This window comes from Scophthalmus maximus, chromosome 13, assembly GCF_022379125.1.
Source record: "Scophthalmus maximus strain ysfricsl-2021 chromosome 13, ASM2237912v1, whole genome shotgun sequence".
Classification (NCBI taxonomy): domain Eukaryota; kingdom Metazoa; phylum Chordata; class Actinopteri; order Pleuronectiformes; family Scophthalmidae; genus Scophthalmus; species Scophthalmus maximus.
Window position 1 is genome coordinate 14,182,814 of NC_061527.1, and position 17,107 is coordinate 14,199,920.

The window sequence follows — 17,107 nt, forward strand, 5'->3', positions numbered from 1 at the left end:
CATTTGTGTATGAAATCAGGTACTGTTTTCAATTTAATCTTCATTTTGACCTTTTTGTTCAGAGCTCATATAATTGTTTGCATATAAAAGAATGAAGACTCTATAACCTTTTTTTTAAGGAAGCAGCTTTTACCTTTATGAAATGAGTTTGGCAAGATAGTCCATCTAGTGGTGTAAGTTGACAACTTCCTCTTCCACTTTCAGATTCTTACTTTGATTATATATTATGCAATATATATAATATTCATATATAAATATACTAAATTGTATACTAAACAATATTCAATTAGCATTCCCAATAAATCCATACTAATGACTGAACATGACTGGGAAATCAAATTAATTAAAGATTATATTTGTGTAGTCTTAGAATTTTCATATATTTCCTTTACCAGTATGAAAGAATAATATAATTTTATTTATTTTCCATAAATAACTAACTAATTGCCCTAAAGATGGTAAGAGTAGTGTAATAAAGCACAATTCAAAGGCACAGTAATGGTGACCCCAAGTGGATATGATGGATTATTGCAACTCAGAAATTATTTTTTCTTGATTTGATATTTTTATTTTTATTGAAGTTTCATCTAGGTGCTAAATGATCCAAATTCAGGAAATCCAGAATAGAACACACACACACACACACACACACACACACACACACACACACACACACACACACACACACACGTAGACCCCCGATATGACTTAATCTGTATGTATAGATTAAGATTTGCATGTTTTTCTCTTTATCTGTGGTCACATTCTTCTGGTCATTCCAAGGAAATAGCAGTCACAATTTAGATACTGTACTTTAACTTACCTTTCTCTAACCTTTTAAAATACAACACATCCTGAACCCACAGGCTGTGAGATATGGGGTTTAGACTCCTTCCGTTTTAGCAGTGAAAGAGATCTTGTTGTATTGTGGTAAAGTTTAAGAAAGCAAAGAAATTCCCAAAAATTGGGAACCTCAATGCCTCAGCTCTTCCGTTCAACTTGATTACTGCAGTTGCAGAAACAGGGCAAAAAACATAGCAAGGTTAACACTAAATGTCATTATGAATCTAATTACAGTTGTCTCAACTGTTTTTACAACTGTTTCTCCTCAACAGTTATCTGTCAACTCTGAAATAATCTATAATCCATTAACAGTTGAGTCCACACACCCAAATGTCTGCAGCTGTATTTAAAAGCAAAATCATTTCCTTAAGCATAATCAGTTTGTACAATCAGCAGCAGAATTAAACATTAGAACCTGAAACTTTTTCCTCACTTTAACCCATCCTACAGTTTTCTCTCTCCTTCGTCCCAATGAGTCAAGCCGACTTCTGCAGGTTGTGTTTCATTCCACAGAATAGAAACAGACACCCTCTGGATTTTTGTGGCACCCATTCACCTTCAAGACAATGGGTACGGTTGTGGCAGGTATCATTAGAACACTCAGCCCTCAAGGGCACGTGGGAACTACACCAGTTCAGTCAAACGTGCCTTGTCTGTTGAATGTGGATTCTTGTCTGTTTTGAAGAGCATTTTTAGTGTGGAGCACATTCTCTGTTTAAGCTTCAACTACAATGTCTTTAAAAGACCAAGAATCTAAATGATATGTTACAGAGACTTCACAAATAAAAGGAGCAGGCATGGACTGCCAAACATCCAGAAATGTTTGTGGGATCAGTCTGTCCTATATGTGGCCTAAGAGGAGGGGTTGTTTTCTCAGGACCTTTACCAGAGGGCTGGGCTTTGATGGGACAAGTGGGCTGTCCCCACTGCCTGCAGGATGAGAAGACGGGGGAAGAAATGGAACAGAGGGGAGGGCCGAGTGGGGGTTTGGAAAGACCTTTTCCAGCCCCTTCTTCTCTTTCAATTTATAGGTTCTCTATACACACACACACACACACACACACACACACACACACACACACGCAGACACACACACACACACACACACACACACACACACACACACACACACACACACACAGACGCAGCAACAGCAGGGCCCAGTAGACAAAGTCAGGATGTGACATCATCAACAGGAAGAAAAGCCAAACAACTTTTTCTCCCTTTACTGTGCTGTCTCTGCTGCCGAGTGAAGTCGGAGCCTCTCGGTCTGTGAGTGGCCGGCGGGGAGGGAGAAGAGCCAGAGGAGCTGGAGGGGGCAGAGCGGCTGGAGCTGACCTCCACAGGGAATTTTAATGTCAAGAGATCCGATGCCCAAATCCTCCCTGAACTCCCCACGACTCTCCACCCCACTCCAGACCGTGCAGGATTTCAGCCAGGTACAGTGCAGACAGGTTTTTCCATTCAATAATCTCTTGGTTTTTTTTTATCTCCCTCTGTCTCGCCCATTATTTTTGGTTTCTGTGACCTGCAGTGTTTTACACATAGAGGCTTGTTTTTTCCTTTGTGTCTCCTGACTTTTGTTAGTCTGCAGCATTCGAAGCAAATTTCATAAAAAACCTTGAAAGTATGCACGGAGTGCTGCCAACCACAGTACACGATAAGACACGCTTCAGACACGCAGGAGTCTGTTGAGGCATGCAGAGATCAAAACAGTCACCCTTATATACACATACACGATCACTGCCTCCAGCAAATGAGTGTCCAAGCTTAATGTTTGAAAGAAACCGTCTCCCTTGGTTTGCGGAGTGAGTGAAGTACTATAACTTGAAGCCTTCCACACAAGACCTTTTGTTATGGACACATTTTTAGAGCTATCTCATGACCACGTATTCATTCTCCCCCAGTGGTGAGTTTTGAACTGGGATCAGGCGGACTGTGAAAGCTAATGGAAAGTAAAAGTGCCCTGCTCATATATCAAATGCTGTGTGCATTTTACATCCTCACTGTTCACTAAAATCAGCTCAAAAAAGAGTGAGGCAGACGTATGAGCCTCACAAACTTGTGTAGGGCTCTGTAGATTGTGGGTTTTCTGAAAGTTCACAGCAAAGAGCCGTTATCAGCGCTTGGTCTATTGTGCGAGTATAGATGATAACAAGCAGAGACAGAAATTTCTTCTAATTTGAGTCACAGAGAAGCGACCACAGGATATGTTAAGAGTGGCAGCTCCACAAATGCGGATGTAGTATCATGTTGCAACCACAGTCACTTGAATGTGACTGCAGTGTCAAACCCATGGAGGCAGCACATGCTCTAATCCTCCAAAGCACTGAATAGAAACAGACTTGAGTTGCCATTGTGACACAATGGATTGAGCCCCTTATAATTATAATTATAATCTGTCAATAATTTATTGGTCATGTGATATCCCAAGACTCATTTCCCAAGGCAGGGGAACCTCGGACTCTCGTCATGTTCTGTATTTTTACACCAGACTTTTTCCCCCTGATAGTATCAATTTTAAAACACCAGTGTTTTAAATGAGAGTGGAAGTACTGTCCCTGAGCAGGGAGACCACATGAGGACCTTTTTTCTCACATGGTGTTGAAAATCTTGTTCATCCTCACTTTAGTTACAGCATGCTATAGATTTTTTCAAATATGCATGACTCTGATGGTCTGATATTTGTTTGACTTCTTTCAGACAGTTTTCCCCCAAAGTTAACTGAAACTGTTGTTAATCCACATAACTGGGTGCGAATGAAAAATCTTGTGATAAGATCATTTTTGTCACACAGAGCAGACGATGTGTCAGACTTGAGAAGCTGACTTCTCCTGTTCTGTTTCACAGGGACGTCCCGCCACCTGAAAACAAGGACGCTGCATTCTTCGCCTGACAGAGGCGGACCCTGGGTGACCTGATTTCAGAGCCGCAACCAGCTTGGTTCCCTCGCGCAGGAAGGTCACACTCTATCAAACTCAAAACTAATCATCATTCTGGAGAGCTCATTCTCCCCTTATCTCAGGGGGAAACGACAAAGTCAATGGCGTTGTGTCTTGGACAAGTGTTCAGCAAAGACAAAACATTCAGGCCACGGAAGCGGTTTGAGCCAGGGACCCAGCGATTTGAACTCTACAAGAAGGCCCAGGCCTCGCTCAAGTCCGGCCTGGACCTGAGGAAAGTGGTTCAGCTCCCAGAGGGAGAGAACATCAGTGATTGGATTGCTGTTCATGTGGTGGATTTCTTTAATAGGATCAACCTGATCTATGGCACAGTGAGCGAGTACTGCACTGAGCGCACGTGTCCCATCATGTCTGGGGGGCTGAGGTACGAGTACAGGTGGCAGGATGGCGACGACTACAAGAAACCCACCAAGCTGCCCGCTCTCAAGTACATGAACTTGCTGATGGACTGGATAGAGTCACTCATTAACAATGAAGACATCTTCCCCACCAGAGTAGGTGTGTGTGAGGAGTCTACAAATGAAGGCGACAGGCCATTATTGAATGTGTAACCTCATACATCATTTAGCAGCCCACGCTAATGTTGTGCTGCATCAGTGTCTGCCCAGAGAGCCACACTGCTCTCCGTCATCAACATTGCAAATGGGATGAGGAAGTTCAAGCAGAGGTTAATTAACCAATAAGGCTGACATTTAGAAGGGGATGAACGGGTAATCCTGGTGTTATCTTATATCAGCACCTCAACTCATCTGTAATGGAGGTATGAGCTTGGGGGTGGCACAGTGGATCAATGGTTAGCACTGACACCAATATGGCCCTTTTATAAAATCAACTGTGAGCCTTTCTTTGTGGATTTAACCACAGACAAGGAGATAATTTACAATAAGCACGTTTGCAGAGATGTGAATGGGTTTAGTTTTTTTGTTGGCCTGTGATAGATTGAAATATTGGTCCATGGTGTTTTCCTACCTTCTGCTCAATATGTGTACAGTCCCCCCATGGCCCTGAGCAGGATGGATAGATTAAGCACAGCATGATTTACCCCCAGAGGTGCTTGTCTTATATGTACCTAACTTCTATCGATGAGATAACCTCAAGGAACTGTTGGATATTTGTACACCTCTGAAAACACCAATTCATGAAAGACATGCTGATCCAGCAATTGGCAATACTTAGGTTTGGTTTCTCATATCTTTTAGTACATTTAGTCAATTTTAAATTTGTATTACTGCTCTTCAGAGTGGCAAAAATGTGTCATTTCAGCGAATTGTCGCCTTAATTTTAGCCGTGAATTTGAACTTTCTGATATCTTCCCCACTACTCTTCATCTTGTCGGTTGATCAGGACTCAGGACAATTAGTTGTGTGTTCTTTTTCATCATTTCTGTTTTGTGAAATAAGCGGAGCTACTCCACAATCTTTACACATTCTCCTTAGTAATCACTGAAGTCACCCCTAAAGTACACCTGCCCCTGGTTTAGAACCGCTGCATATAGCTGCACTTTTACTTACAAATATTGTATCTGAATCTTTTTCAGTTTGTCAACAAAAAACATTTTGACTGATGGATTTTTATCAACCCAGCACCTGAATTTAGGTTGTGCATGAAGTTACCTCCTGTCACTGAGAGATATTGTCCATGCAAATCCAATTTTTAAGACATTGACTCAAAGTTTGATGCTGTAGAGGAGAAATGATAAGAGAATATTACATCTGCTAAATGATCGATTTCAATTATGAAAAAAATGGTTTAATTTTTGCTTCAGATCTAATCAAACAATTTCTCACGTGGAAGTCTCTTTTTATCTGTAACACTTATTTTCCTTCTCCACTTTAGGCGTACCCTTCCCCAAGAACTTCCAGCAGGTGTGCAAAAAGATCCTGAGCCGTCTCTTCAGAGTCTTTGTGCATGTTTACATCCATCACTTTGACAGCGTCTGCAGCATGGGCGCAGAGGCCCACATCAATACCTGCTACAAGCACTACTACTACTTCATCTCAGAGTTCAACCTCATCGATCACTCCGAACTGGAGCCCCTGGTGAGATGATATTGGGACCTCAGATGTGTTGGGGTGAAGTGAGGGAGCAGGGGAAAGGTAGGGGAGGGTTGTCAGAATCACTCCCATGACTGGCAGTCTGTCAGAAGATATCAGCCATCCTGTAGTCTATGACCTGGCTGTGCACCATGCTCAATTACATATTACATCTTCTTCAGTTGGTTATCTTTGCCAGTGCATGTGCAGCACAAAGGAAATGACAGCCATTTCTATTTCCTCAAGAAGCTGCACATGCTACATGATCACTCAGTCTTACTGTGGGCATGAAACACATGGACACGTGTTTTGCCTAAGATAACAATACTTTTCCAGCTGACACTAGGGATGAAATCAGCATTCACTCCCCCTCAGTTTTCCATCATGAGAGAAACTCATTAACTGCTTTATAGAAATTGGTTCGGTTTGAAGCTACAGTCCACAAAAGAGAAATTGCTGACTTTGTGCAGTCGTAATGAGACAGAGTTTGTATAGTTGTTACTTTTTTCCAATAAAGGGACCTCTATCACACATGAGCTTATTGGAGAATGGTTCTCCATGCATCAATAATAGGCTTCAGTTATCATCATTATGTTGTTCTGGCTGTGTAATTCCCCTCGCAATGTGAAATAGGGATGAGACATTTATGAATTTTTGAAACAGACCCTGTTTTATTGTCCCACCTTTGATAATCAAGGCAATTCTTTTTGTTGATGGTCCCACAGGATCACTATCTTTCTTTTCTTTCAATAAGAATTCATGTTCTTCATATTGAAAGTGTAAAATGCCCTACACAACAATCATGCGGTTTCACTTTTTATATTAACTTGTCCTGTGTTTTTTTTTCCTACAGAAAGAAATGACGGATAAGATCTGCAATTAAACAAAACCACATGGACAGAGGAGTTTACATTTTGACGTTGTCTGAGCCCTGTGAGAAAACACCAGCGTCAAAACAAAGAACTTTTTTAAACATATATTTGCATGAGTGGTTTATGAAGCATAAATGGGTCGGTCCAATACCTACCACACTTTCTCCGATGGTGGTGCTCTATAATACATCTCCTGTTTTTATACTTTACTTGTGCATGTATATGTTTGTGTTTTACCTTTTTACAGTGTTGATCATTTTGATCAATCAAAGTTTGTATTTTATTGTTTGACATAAAAATGCAGCCTAAAAAATGGATGATAGTATCGCACTTGTCTATTTATACACTGCTCCACATAACACACACACACACACACACACACACACACACACACACACACACACACACAGTGCTACTGAATCTGCCAAACCTCTGATATAAATGTGTAAATAAAGCTCATGATCATTTACCTAAAAAAAAATGCGCTCTACGTGGAGTGGGGTGTGGCGGATAGTAGAGTCAAATGACGCGAGAGTGGTAGCCTCGTTCTCGACCAATGGGAGAAGCGGGGCCAATCCGGAAGGGGGAGGGACAAACGTCTGTTTACGTGTTTTCCCGCCCCGTCGCTACGTCACCGGCTGTCCGACTGATGGATTTCAGTTAGCGATGGATGCTTACATCAGCAGGCGGCGGCTCTGACAGGGGGGACCTGGCTGGTGTCGGACAGGTGAGAACGTTTCTCTTTCTACATATTCACCTTCACGCTCCCTCACCCGCGTGTAAACGTCTGGACGGACAGCAGCAGATGGACGTTACACCGTTGGACAAGCTAGCTAAGGGGTGTTCTTGCTAGCTAGCAGGCGCTAAAGACAGTAACACAACGTATTATTGTTTAGTTAACGCTTACTCTAGCTTTTCTTTTTCAATGTGCTGTAGTAGATCGTTTATGATCTGTTCTCTCGTGTTCATGGGGCCCCCACGAGTTAGAATGTTGATTAATGATGTGACTATTGTTAGTGGTCTGTTTTAATAACAGACACCAACCGAGAGCTAAACATATAGCATCGACATCACGTCAGCTCTTATCGCGGTAGAGGATTCTCCCCTTACCGTAGAATACCTCGTAAAGCTCATTCTCATTCAACTACTTCAACCAAAGCGAAATCAAATGTGACACAGTGAAAGGAGGAGGAAACATTGAAGGACCTGTGTGGTTTTTGTAGCTCAGATTCTCAGGCCTGCATTGCTCTGACTTATATCCATGTATAGTATATTTATGTTTCTGCTGATGCAGTTCGTTCCGGTCTCTGAGGGACTCTCTCAGTTGCAGACATGGTGAGGCACAGCGTGATGGCGGAGTTGCAAGCCTTCCAGCACTCTCTCCCGGTAGGACCTGAACAGCTGTTACTGCTCATGTCAAAAAAACCCTCCAACTTCCTGAATCATTTTGTGTTGCATAGCATCGAAGTGCCAGAAAGGTGTGTGTGTGTGTGTGTGTGTGTGTGTGTGTGTGTGTGTGTGTGTGTGTGTGTGTGTGTGTGTGTGTGTGTGTGTGTGCGAGCGCACGCACACACTGGGTCAAAGTTGTCCACACTGAAACAGAAGTTTCATCACTCTCCATGAGTCACGCACTGTGCCCGGCTGTGTGACTGTTTCTGGTAATATCCAGGGTGAGATAAGGCCTGTCAGGGGGTTTCCCTGTATTCTCATCGGCCTCCTGTTTTGGCCGGCTGCCATATGGGAAGATATTCAGTGCGGTTGCACTAGTATATTATGTGATCATAGTGGTTCATTTTCACGAAAGGATTTATCATTTATAAGTTAGCCTGTCTGAGGACATTTCAGCTTTATGTTCCACTTGCTGAATTATGCAGTGGCTCTTGTGCTCTCTCTACCACACTTCCACCTGGTTTTATACTGACTACTCTCGCACTCCCTCTGTTACAGGTTAACTCCATGGCTTTGGGTCCCACAGGGCAGAGATGTGGGGAAACTCAGGAGGACGAGATGCCCACAGAGGACAGACAGCGCCTTTCCCAAGGCCCATCAGGTACAACAGCTCGTTATCATTCAGAACAGCACATTGCACTGACAAAGTCTTTGCTGTGTAAACTTATTTTTATATATTTGATATTTATATATGTTTTGGAGGTGGAGTGGGGTCATTCCCTTATGGGACCGTTGGTGATTTGATCGTCTGGCTCCTCCAGTCCTCATATCAAAATGTCTTTGGGCAAGATGGTGAACCCCTAATTACCCCTGATGGCTGTGCTGTCAGAGTGTCATGGGATTTATGAGTGCTAGCAAACTGTGGTGTGTAATTGTGTTTGTGAATGGGTGGATGTGACAAAGTGCTTTAAGTGGTTGTTGAGACTGGGAAAGCACCATGTAAATGCATTCCATTTACCATTTTGCTTGCTTAAGAATTCTTCTGTTTTGTGGCAGATTTTGAGAAAAGCCAGCCAGTCAACATCCCTGATACATCCAAAAGAAAGAAAAAGAAAAGAACACGGGCAACAGACAGCTCCACTGGCACGTTTGATGGTAAGAAAAATTGTGTTATTGTAAGACATTTAATGAAAATGCAGAAAATTGGATAATTAACTTCTGTGAACTCGTATTTACTTCTTTTTGACAGACCTCTACAAGCTGACGGATGAGGTACTTGGTCAGGGAGCATATGCTAAAGTTCAAGGATGCATCAGCCTGCAGAACGGACAAGAGTTTGCTGTGAAGGTGAGTGAGGATATTTGACATCTTCAATCGTCATTTATGCTTTATTTTTACAGTTTAGATTGGCTGAGGATGGAGCTTGTTTACAGCCATATACAATGTTTACAATTGTACAAAATATATTACAAAAAATAAATAATATTAATAAAATTATAAAGAAAAATACAAAGCCAGCTTTTTATTCGGACAACTAATTGTGCTCTGTCTGCTTTTACTTTCACAGATCATAGAGAAAAGTGCAGGTCACAGCCGCAGCAGAGTCTTTCGAGAAGTGGAGACACTCTACCAGTGTCAAGGAAACAAGTGAGTTGTTGCATTGAGTTTTTAAATACATTTCTAAAATGAAACAGGTTCTAACCAGATGTAACCTTATATCTTGAACCAGGAATATTTTGGAATTGATCCAGTTCTTCGAGGACAGCTCATGCTTTTATTTGGTTTTTGAAAAGCTGCGTGGAGGTGAGTCTGAATGAGTAACTCCTCAATGATAGTGTCGCTGTTTCAGATGACTCACTGTGAACATGCTCCGACTGCTACAAGTGCTTCTCTTCTCTTCCCATCAGGCTCCATTCTCACACACGTTCTGAACCGAAAGCACTTTGATGAGCTGGAGGCCAGTAAGGTGGTCAGGGATATTGCCCAAGCACTTGACTTCTTACACACTAAAGGTGGGTCAACATTCCAACAGCTAATCCTAGACAAGTCCAAACAGAAAGTCTGTAGATCGTCATGGTGACAATGTGCTTCTCCACAGGCATTGCCCATAGAGACCTTAAGCTGGAGAACATCCTCTGTGAATGCACTGACCAGGTAAGTGGCCATTAAAGGACAATGGTTGCCCCTGGAGTATAACAGTGTAATAATGTTTTTCCCTCCATCTTTTCACTCAGGTGTCACCAGTAAAGATCTGTGATTTTGACTTGGGAAGTGGAGTGAAGCTCAGCAGTGCCTGCACACCCATAACGACTCCAGAGCTCACCACACCGGTAATAGCCGGACACACAAACAGAATCAATCGAAAGAAAACACTTACTTCCCTCTTACCTGTGTTTTTCTTCATTTTTATTTTAGTGTGGCTCAGCTGAGTACATGGCTCCAGAGGTAGTGGAGGTGTTTACTGATGAGGCTTCCTTCTACGACAAGCGCTGTGACCTTTGGAGCCTTGGGGTCATCCTCTACATCCTGCTGAGCGGCAGCCCCCCATTCACAGGCCACTGTGGCACCGACTGTGGCTGGGATCGTGGAGAAACCTGCAGAACCTGCCAGGTATGCTTTCCCAATCAGTCGGTTTATTCGCTCATTACCTGTGTGCTGTGTCTGTTCCCCACTCTGTCACCGCTCTGAAACAAAGGTGCAATTTAAAGCGACAACATGAACATTAAAAGTCCTTAATGTGTGTTGTAAAAAAATCTCTTCTTTCTTTCTTTACTGTTGCTGCCTCTTTAAACTGAAATCATACTTAGTCTCTTCGGTATCTAAGACCCAGCTATTTAATTATTGATCGATAAAAAGCTGATGCCATAGCATTTTAACCAGATCTATCTATTGATGAAGAAAGTTAAAAGCGCCTTTTGGTAATCAATGATTTAGATTTTTAAGTATTCAGTGAAAATTCACTGTTTCCAGCTCCTCAACTGTGATAGCTGTCTGGTTTTTGTTGTCTTTTATGATTTTAAACTGAATATCTGTGGGTTTTGGCCTTCAAATCAAACAAGCGAACACTTTAACGGAACAGTTACAAAGGATATTGTATAATTGTCTCTCCTCAGAGTAACCTGTTTGAGAGCATCCAGCAGGGCAAGTATGAGTTTCCAGACAAGGACTGGGCTCACATCACTGCGGCAGCCAAGGATCTCATATCCAAGCTGCTGGTTCGGGACGCCACGCTTCGCCTCAGTGCTGCTCAGGTCCTAAAGCACCCCTGGGTGCAAGGGGTGTGTATCATTACATCTGCGCATTAGCATAATTCTTTGTGTAATTTCTATGTTCACTGTGTGATAACGTACATTATTCCCCTTCTTTTTTACAGAATGCTCCAGAGAGAGGTCTTCCAACTCCTCGTGTTCTACAGAGGTATGTATGACAGTTTTAAAAAATCAAGTGATAGGTATATGATATTCATGAGGTTTTTCAAACAAGATCGGAGAATGTTACGTTGCCTTAAAGAGGGGTTCGCCTGGCACACCTGGAAACAAGGTAAAATCAGGCAGAATATATTATCACACAACAGGTAGGGATGTTAGAGGTTGCGACAATCATGGCAAATCACATTAACCACTTTCATCCCCTTTAAAGAAACTTCCTAAACTGTCATGATGACACACAAATAGACAGGGAACATGTGAAGAGTTTTCCTCAGAAGAAACATATAGAGTCTGAGATGTACAGAGTTTCAGTTATGAATGCCGCAGCTAATATAAACAACCAGGAGCAGATGATACGTCTCCTACGCTTATTTCACGTTAAAAACGTAGTCTAGTTTGAAGTTACTGAGAAGTTTAAAGTGATCTATGATCTCATCACGAGACTGAACGGTTTTCAGCGTGTTAGTATCCAACACATCTGTTCATTTGCAGTCGAAACTGGGAAATAATTAATCAAAACAAGCAGTTTGTTCTGCTTTGTTGTGCTTGCTGTCTTCATGTGGCTTTATAAAGAATGACTAGAATAAAGTAAAAGGCTTCAGTATGGGCCACTGACTGTACAAAGGTGCTAAAAAGTTGTCACTAATGTTTATTATGTATGGTTGGTATTAAAGCCAAAATCAGAATTTAACTTTTTATCTGATTTGAACAAAAACGTCCAATACTAGAAGGGGAAAGTTGTGCAAAACCTGAATAAGGGGAACTGTGCAACATGTATCCACACCAACATTGCAGCGTGCCACTGGATAGGCATCGCCGCGCCCTCTGCCGCACCTTTCCTGTCATTGGGCACACCGTGATTTTCCAAGACGCCAAAATGTAGAGTTCAAGGAAATAATCTTAGTGCGTCACAGGAGTGAATGAGAAGAGGGAATGTGTTCATGCTGTGGTGCAGGTGAAAAACAGTCCGCTTTCTCTCAAATCCTCCTCTGCCTCCTCTGGTCTTCCAGGAACAGCAGCACCAAAGACCTGACCCAGTTTGCAGCTGAAGCCATCGCCTTCAACCGGCAGCTCTCCCAGCACGACGAGCAGCAGGAGGACGGAGGAGCTATTGTTTGCTCCATGAGGCTTTCTCCTCCTTCCAACTCCAGACTGGCTCGCAGACGGGCACAGTCCAACGCCCTGCGCACCAGCGACTTTGCCCCCACCTCAGACGACCTCGCTGCCTGAAAGACACCAGCACAAGCCCCATGTCATTTTGCCCGACTTGTGTGTGTTCGTGTGTGTTCGTGTGTGTGTGTTCGTGTGTTCGTGTGTGTGTGTTCGTGTGTGTGTGTGTGTGTGTGTGTGTGTGTGTGTGTGTGTGTGTGTGTGTGTGTGTGTGTGTGTGTGTGTGTGTGTGTGTGTGTGTGTGTGTGTGTGTGTGTGTGTGTGTGTGTGTGTGTGTGTGTGTGTGTGTGTGTGTGTGTGTGTGTGTGTGTGTGTTTTACAGGGAGACTTGTAGGATGATCCCAATATTAGAAGTGACTAGCTGTTCCTGGTGTTAAAGCTCTTCCCTTTGGCCAGTAATCTTTTCACCTTGACAGCTGATCCTCGGTCTCCATCTCCTAGTCGAAAAAACCTAGTGGAACCTCCTGAGATTTGTTCAGGTAAACTTTTAAGCTGCCTCAGTTTTAAACAAAGTCTTTTTCTCATTTGAACATCGCTTTGGGTTTTGAAAAAAATCACACGCAGTCTTGACAGATGTATTTATGATCACCAAAAAACGGCTAACAACGTTGTTAACGCCAGCAATTTATATCACAATATCCATTAGACAGGTTCAGCCGACTCTGCAGCCTGCTGCTGTCCTGATGTAATATTATATCATTTTAACAGCTTTTATTTTTGTTGTTGTCCAACTGTTAATTAATTAGTGCGATGTTTAAATGCTACATATTGCTACTCAGTCACTGGAGGGAAAGGGATGACCTATCTTTTATTTATTTTTTAAGCCTGCAAGTGTATGTGGTCTGATGTGTGATAAAACAGATGATAAAACACTTAGAGGAAGATTATGGCTTTGTCTCCATTGTACCCACATTTTTAAGTAGTATTTGTCTAGTCCGGTGATGTTAAAGAGTGTAGAAGGTTTATGAATGTGATTAGAGAGGAACCTTGGATCAGATCGTTTTATATTTATTTTAATTTCTAGCTTTCACACCAACACAAGCTACCTGTAGCACTGATGTACTTTAAAATAAGTCACTTAAATAGTTCCAAGGGAGAATATAGAAACAGTTTGGTCCAACAATGTGAATTCAACACCGACATAAATATTTATCTTCAAAGGGGTTTTAACAACTTTGTATCCTCAGTCCAAAATTACCTCAGACTCTTTCTTTTGCACCACAGCTTGACTTAGTTCCTTACTACATGTCTTATTAAGTTCATATCTCGTAGTGTTTACAGTCAGAATGAAATGAAATGTGAGAATGGAATTTGTTTTAGGTGGTATGTTCAGCAGCTGATAAGACTTAAAGTAGCTTTGTGAGTAGTTGATGTTACACTTGATAGTTAGGTCTATGATTCCATCATGGTGTTGAAGGGATTTATTTTTTTAAAAAGGATTTTAGTATTTGTATATTGTTCAGTTTTGTATTTTGTGTACTGTGAATGTGCCTACTGAAAGAGCGATGTGACTAACCAAGGCTTCTCCTCCTTTTATTCTGTAGTTGCTCTTTTACGTTTTGATTCCCCTTTTAATATAAAAAACGCTAACATTCTTTTAAAAAAATTTCATTACTTGAGGACCCAGTCTCTGTTTGAATGCGATCACATTGTCCATCTATCACTCCTGCTTCCCTCAACTGTTACTTTTATGTGTTGCCCCATAAACGATATGTTCCCTGATTTCACACTGTTGCCATGGACACCATATCCCTATAGCAACTAAGGGCCTTCATAAGCTGGAAGGAATTGACGTGAGATTTGCTCAGAGCGAATACACACATTAGTAAACAACCACTTGCTACGCCGAAGCCCTCTTACACTCATTATGAACCCATAAAAGGACTTGTTTGTTTCCCCACATCAACTTGTAATGGCATCAGATGAGATACAGTGGCCTAATTGGTGTGTGATCATGTACTCCCACTGACATTACTCAAAGCTCTTTATGTGGTCCTGTTCATAAAACTCACCACAGAGCAGATCTTCACTGGTATGCTGTGTTCTCAATAAAAAAACAACAACCCAAAAACCTCAAAAGTCTCCTCTTTTCTGATTTGTGATATAGCGTAAAGTGTTTATTGTTATTGATTTTACTGCAAGGTTGAATTCAGGAGTAATTAGCACATGGGGGTAATTCTAAAGGTTCAATTCAGTGAAGAGGAGGGTGAAGAGAGGAAAAGTGGGTGATTAACCTGCCCACACTGACCAGATCGCAGCGCTCTGATGAAAGCTGTCTGAAAGAGGAGAGGTGATATAACAATAACTCATTTTATCATAAAGTAATATTGGATTAGAAAAACAACGCATTAGCAATATTATACGTCTCTAATCCTTTGTCAGAGTGTGTTTTCCTTCTGTGCTCACATCACATGCATAAACTTGATTACTTCATAGGCCGCTTTGATTGGACCATTCATGTCAAGGAGCTCCGCAGCTTCCCCAGTGGCACATCTCTATTATAACGTGGTTTGTGCAGCAGCAGCAGCAGCAGCAGCAGCAGCTCACTCTGCTGTTGACCGGCTGGAGAGAGAGACCTCCTCCAACTCCTGCACGACACGATGGACGCTCGACACGCGGCGACGCACTCACCTGGATCATGCGTCTGAGATGATGTAAGTGAAAATCTGATCAGGGGTCTTTTCAAGTTTCCTGTGAGTCTTGACAGCATAACAATAATGGAACTATGCAGTTATTTGTTGCCTCTGTTCAGCTTCATAATGAGTGTTATATCACAAGGACGTGTTGCTCACTTTTTGCAGCTTTGCCCCATGAATTTAATGTTCTGCCATTGCTTTAAATTTTTTTTGTGCAATTTCAAAAATAAATTTTTAAAGTCTAATGTCTAAACTCCTCAGCCACATCACTCTCTCTGTCTCGCACGTCTGATCTTCTGTCTCTCAGACCTCCACACGAGACATGGCACTAGCTGAAAAAAACTCCAGACCATCTCCTCCCAAGAGGGTCCACGAGCAGCGCGCCCTGCGGCACCAGAGCCTGCCCTCCCCGGCCCTGTGCTGTGCCTGCGGCCTGTGCATCATGCTGGCGGGCATTAACATCACCCTGGTGGGAGCGTTCGCATTTGGCACCTTCATGCCCGCTGGCAACCCCCCCATCATCATCGGGCCCCTCCTCTTGCTGTTGGCACTGGCTTTCTTCACAGGCTGCTGCGTGGTCAGCAGGCGACCCCCGGCCCACATGGCCGACATGGCTACAGGGGGCGAGAAGTGGGGGTTGATGCGGATGGGGACGGCGGCGTTCGAGATGGAGACGAGTGAGCACACGCTGCAGGAAACTACGGCCGTCCAGCTCAGCCCCACCAACTCCCCCAGCTCCTCTCACAGGTCCGGCTCCAGCCATGGGGGCGCCGCCGCTGTGCGTCTGCCCGCCTGTCAGGATGGAGCCAGTGAGCTTCACATATCAGGGATGTGTGACACAGGAGATAAGCCCACCTTGACCTCTGACAGCGAGGAGAGCACCCCCACACAGATGCTGCCAGCCCACAAGACTTCCTCTTCATAGACTGGACTCGCTGTTTGCTGTTTGCCGTTTGCCGTTTGCCGGATGAAAGTGTCAGGTGTGAAAAGACTGATTGGCTTTTTTGTTTTTAAGCCTAGAGATCAAAAATCCTTATAATTGAGCAGCTGACTCTCAGCCTGTATAGTCTGTAATGTGATGTGTAATGTGATGGTAACGTATTCAGTGTATAGTTGAACACGTGCTGCTCAGTCCCATGATGTCCAGTCACTTGGCAGAAACAGGAGCAGGCGATGATTCCTTAATCCAAGTGTCTGTTTGTGTATTTTCCCGTGCAAAACACCCAGTCAAGGCAGATTATCCTGCATTCATGTGGTATGGATCAGACGTGGTTAGTGCTCGTCGGCGTATACGTCGGGGAAAGAAGATGAGTGTGACCGACCAAGCAGCTTCTCTGAGTCATGAAGCCGTTCCTGGGTAAGTCCAGTAAATCTCAGCCACAGGTTTTACACACACTCCGACTGAATCTAAACATTTCATAAATAATGCTGACATTTTATGTGATTGTTGACTGAAGTTACTGTATATGGTGTATAAAAAAAGAACCTCTTTATCATGGAGACTGATTCTTCTTTGTGCATCATCCACAAAAGACACAATAGTACACACACACACACACACACACACACACACACACACACACACACATACGCTGCTGAAAAAGAAAGGTGTTTCCGCTTGTGAGGATAATTCTTTCGTTATCTGAGAACAGCCAGCAGCGACCGTGCAAACAGTCGCTTCCCTCACATGTTGCCCATCAACTTGGCGTCCTACCCAACAGCTGCCGGCAAAAGGCGAGAGCTCTGTTTACTCATCATTTCATCTGCTGTCCA

General features: G+C 42.9%; 3 protein-coding genes across 5 annotated transcripts; all 3 read left to right on the forward strand.

The window, feature by feature from the left end:
* The first annotated feature begins 1,903 nt into the window (after positions 1 to 1,903).
* mob3c (MOB kinase activator 3C) lies at positions 1,904 to 7,026 on the forward strand. Of its 2 annotated transcripts, XM_035647045.2 has the most exons (4): positions 1,916 to 2,282; positions 3,694 to 4,304; positions 5,643 to 5,845; positions 6,693 to 7,026. In XM_035647045.2, the coding sequence occupies exons 2-4, from the start codon at positions 3,887 to 3,889 to the stop codon at positions 6,720 to 6,722; spliced, it is 651 nt and encodes a 216-aa protein (XP_035502938.1). In that variant the 5' UTR covers positions 1,916 to 2,282; positions 3,694 to 3,886; the 3' UTR covers positions 6,723 to 7,026. The 2 variants fall into 2 exon arrangements, with proteins under 2 accessions (XP_035502939.1, XP_035502938.1); XM_035647046.2 differs by lacking the exon at positions 6,693 to 7,026 and having other exon boundaries at positions 1,904 to 2,282; positions 3,694 to 4,300.
* A 286-nt stretch (positions 7,027 to 7,312) lies between these two features.
* Positions 7,313 to 14,777, forward strand: mknk1 (MAPK interacting serine/threonine kinase 1). Of its 2 annotated transcripts, XM_035647041.2 has the most exons (14): positions 7,313 to 7,438; positions 8,006 to 8,097; positions 8,659 to 8,761; positions 9,157 to 9,255; positions 9,350 to 9,447; positions 9,668 to 9,747; positions 9,830 to 9,903; positions 10,008 to 10,112; positions 10,199 to 10,254; positions 10,335 to 10,430; positions 10,516 to 10,710; positions 11,214 to 11,378; positions 11,474 to 11,517; positions 12,539 to 14,777. In XM_035647041.2, the coding sequence occupies exons 2-14, from the start codon at positions 8,044 to 8,046 to the stop codon at positions 12,756 to 12,758; spliced, it is 1,389 nt and encodes a 462-aa protein (XP_035502934.1). In that variant the 5' UTR covers positions 7,313 to 7,438; positions 8,006 to 8,043; the 3' UTR covers positions 12,759 to 14,777. The 2 variants fall into 2 exon arrangements, with proteins under 2 accessions (XP_035502934.1, XP_035502933.1); XM_035647040.2 differs by lacking the exon at positions 8,006 to 8,097 and having other exon boundaries at positions 7,325 to 7,438.
* Positions 14,778 to 15,196: 419 nt separating this feature from the next.
* Positions 15,197 to 16,827, forward strand: LOC118317916 (transmembrane protein 275-like). The gene is made up of 2 exons (XM_035647047.2): positions 15,197 to 15,352; positions 15,642 to 16,827. The coding sequence occupies exon 2, from the start codon at positions 15,657 to 15,659 to the stop codon at positions 16,257 to 16,259; it is 603 nt and encodes a 200-aa protein (XP_035502940.1). The 5' UTR covers positions 15,197 to 15,352; positions 15,642 to 15,656; the 3' UTR covers positions 16,260 to 16,827.
* Positions 16,828 to 17,107: the final 280 nt, after the last annotated feature.

What these genes read in the sequence shown, in the direction of transcription:
- mob3c (XM_035647045.2), top strand. Translation starts at nt 3,887, where the DNA reads ATGGCGTTGTGTCTTGGACAAGTGTTCAGCAAAGACAAAACATTCAGG. An exon ending in CATCTTCCCCACCAGAGTAG is followed by an intron (nt 4,305 to 5,642) that starts GTGTGTGTGAGG and finishes TCTCCACTTTAG; the next exon opens with GCGTACCCTTCCCCAAGAAC. An exon ending in ACTCCGAACTGGAGCCCCTG is followed by an intron (nt 5,846 to 6,692) that starts GTGAGATGATAT and finishes TTTTTCCTACAG; the next exon opens with AAAGAAATGACGGATAAGAT.
- mknk1 (XM_035647040.2), top strand. Translation starts at nt 7,382, where the DNA reads ATGCTTACATCAGCAGGCGGCGGCTCTGACAGGGGGGACCTGGCTGGT. An exon ending in CTCCACTGGCACGTTTGATG is followed by an intron (nt 9,256 to 9,349) that starts GTAAGAAAAATT and finishes TCTTTTTGACAG; the next exon opens with ACCTCTACAAGCTGACGGAT. An exon ending in AAACCTGCAGAACCTGCCAG is followed by an intron (nt 10,711 to 11,213) that starts GTATGCTTTCCC and finishes GTCTCTCCTCAG; the next exon opens with AGTAACCTGTTTGAGAGCAT.
- LOC118317916 (XM_035647047.2), top strand. Translation starts at nt 15,657, where the DNA reads ATGGCACTAGCTGAAAAAAACTCCAGACCATCTCCTCCCAAGAGGGTC.